General features: G+C 47.1%; 1 protein-coding gene across 5 annotated transcripts in view; it reads left to right on the forward strand.

The window, feature by feature from the left end:
- Positions 1-2,700, forward strand: part of Hectd4 (HECT domain E3 ubiquitin protein ligase 4) — a 152,284-nt gene that overhangs the window by 39,440 nt on the left and 110,144 nt on the right. For all 5 annotated transcript variants that reach the window (XM_021163286.2, XM_029477883.1, XM_029477884.1 and 2 more), the window contains exon 4: positions 526-656. In XM_021163286.2, the coding sequence (XP_021018945.2) occupies positions 526-656 (131 nt within the window). The remainder of the gene's footprint in view (positions 1-525; positions 657-2,700) is intronic.

The following is a 2,700-nucleotide window of genomic DNA, read 5'->3' on the forward strand; positions in this document are numbered from 1 at the left end:
TATATATATATATATATACATATATATATATATATATATAAATATATATATATTTAAAATTTTAAGCATGTTTTTATTTGCTTGTTTGTTTGCCTGGGTGTGGGTATGCACACATGGTGTGGAGTGTGTGTGGAAGAGAGCTAGTTACAGGACTCAGTTCTTCCCTTCTCATCATGCTGTGTCAGGGTCTCTTTTGCCTCTGTACACGCACTCCAGGCTACCTGACCACTCTCAGTGTTCAAGTGCTGGGGTAGAGAGGTGTATGTCGCCACATGGCATTTGCACAGGTCCCAGGACTTGAGCTCTGGCCTCAGGCTTCCAGAGCTGATGCTTTTGTGTACTGCGCTGTCTCCCTGGCCCAGCACCTTATAATTACTGCCTTGTAATTTTTCACTAAAATACACTGTAAATACCACTCAGATCCATATTTCTTTAAACCATTTGTGTTTGTTCTCTGAGCTGCTAAGTAGACTTTTAGTTCCTGGAATGGACATGCTCAGGTCTTTGTAATTCACCCCTTCACAGGTTGCTGCTTTTGGAAGGGGGACCTGGATCCCCATCCTGTTTGCTTGGGGGCAAACACATAGTATCTTGGGGATATGAGGACATGCTGCCAGCACCAGACAGCAACACTGGCTCCGGCTCTGAAAACAAAGGTAACACAAGGGCTTTGCTCTGGGATTGAAGTTGGGCTGTGAGAAGAGTGGTTTCAGATCACTGCGGCAAACCTTTTAGTGCAGCCCCTTGTTCCTCTCTACGAAAAGCTGAAGATCCCTGCACAGTGTGCTCATTGTTTGCTTGGTCAGTGCAAGTCTAAAGGCTGACATTCAGGGAGACAAGCCGAGGGACAGGCGTGACATCCCAGCCAAGGCCTTCCTGGGACCCTAGCAGGGTGACATGGCTTACTTCACTTGGTTTCAGGCTGTTTGAGAGGTGCAGTGGACATTTATAAGAGGGTCAGACATGCCCCGATGCCATTTCTTCTTCTTTTTTTTTTTTTCTTTTTTTAAAACAGGGTTTCTCTGTGTAGCCCTGGCTGTCCTGGAACTCACTCTGTAGACCAGGCTGGCCTCGAACTCAGAAATCTACCTACCTCTGCCTCCCAAGTGCTGGGATTAAAGGCGTGCGCCGCCACCACCCGGCGTCATTTCTTCTATTCATTAACTGTGCTCATTTATGATCCCTCTGTCCTAAAACAAAAGAAGGCTCAAGGAAGCTTGAACTGTTAAGTCCCTTACACAATGTAGGCACTGTTGGGATATTTTTATATAGTTTTGTAGGGTTATATGCCAGTTTTTTACATGAACTCAGCAAAAATGGCAGACACTCTCTTAAGTGACTGACTTGCCATACTTTTCAGGTGACTAGGGCCGCTGCATTGGCATGGGAACTGTTTAGATCAGCACCTGTGCTCATCAGTTCTGCTCAACACTTGGTACTGCCTCCCCTCTGGGCAGCACAGCACTGCTTCCAAACTGGTCTGCCACTGGGATTGGCCATCAGTTATTATAATGACCTTACTTACCATAACATTATAACTTAGAACATCATCATCTGTTACATAACTGATGAAGTAGGACTAAGAAAAGAAAACTCCCTAAAGATTCAGAGCCTGTCTAGCACACCTCTTCATTCCCAGCCCTCTGTGAGACTCCTTCCCAGTCAGCCCCAAGGCTGCTCAGCATCTTGCTTGCTCACTAGCTCAAGGCCTGGAGCCATTTTCTGATAGCCCTTCTGGAGAGGCCTAGGAGGAGGAGGTGCAAGGAAGGCTCTTTCCCTCCTGGACAGGGTTGCCAGAGAGCATGCCACCTGCTGGGCCCAGGTAGTGCTCAAGTGTGCTCTAGCCTCTGCGTGGGGCCTTAAGCTATTCTCTCTCTGAGGGGGGCTCCTGAGGGTGGCAGCGCCAGGCTGCTGTGCCTGCTTTTGTGTTTAGGTGGAGGGTGTGTTTCTTAGAATACTCGTCATTATCTTCTGCTCCTGGCCTCATTGCCCCCTTCCTCCTTTTTCCCTTCTCCTATTCTAATTTTCTTCCTTCCTCTTCTCCACTCCACCCCTTTTCTTCCTTCCTTTCTTTTGGGGACAGACAGACTCTTGTTGTGTGGCCCAGGCTGGTTTTGATTTTCAGGATTCAAGGAACCCTTTTTGTCTCAGCTTCTCTGGCTAGAACAGTTCTGTGTAGCTTGTCATACGGAAACATTCGGCATTGGCAGGATTTGTGAGGACGCTATCATAGAGCCTCTGGATTATCAACCAGTGTTGTTTAGTTGTTCCCCTTTGTTCCCCTTCACTCCCGTCTCGGCAGACTTGCACACGGAAGGACTTGGACTATGATCAAAAGTTGGGCAAGTAAATGGACCTTACGGGTTTCCAGTGAGGACATTTAAGGTGTCACGGGGTGGTGGGGCAGGTAGATCTCTGAGAACTGGAGGACAGCAAGAGTCTGCTGTCCGTGTGTCTCTCCCAGAGGATCTGGTTTGATTGCCAGCATCGGCACGACAGAGAACATCTATCTGTCTCCTGGTCTCGCCAGGAAGTGCATGCCATGGTGAGCATACATGCAAGTAACTGCCCATATGCATAAAATAACCTAAGTAAATCTCAGAAATACTATACAACGTTTAAGGTGTGAAGTTAATAATCTAGAAGGGTTATCTGCTTTCTTGTTTCTTCCTTCCTTCCTTCCTTCCTTCCTTCCTTTTT

Source organism: Mus caroli, chromosome 5, assembly GCF_900094665.2.
Source record: "Mus caroli chromosome 5, CAROLI_EIJ_v1.1, whole genome shotgun sequence".
NCBI classification, from domain to species: domain Eukaryota; kingdom Metazoa; phylum Chordata; class Mammalia; order Rodentia; family Muridae; genus Mus; species Mus caroli.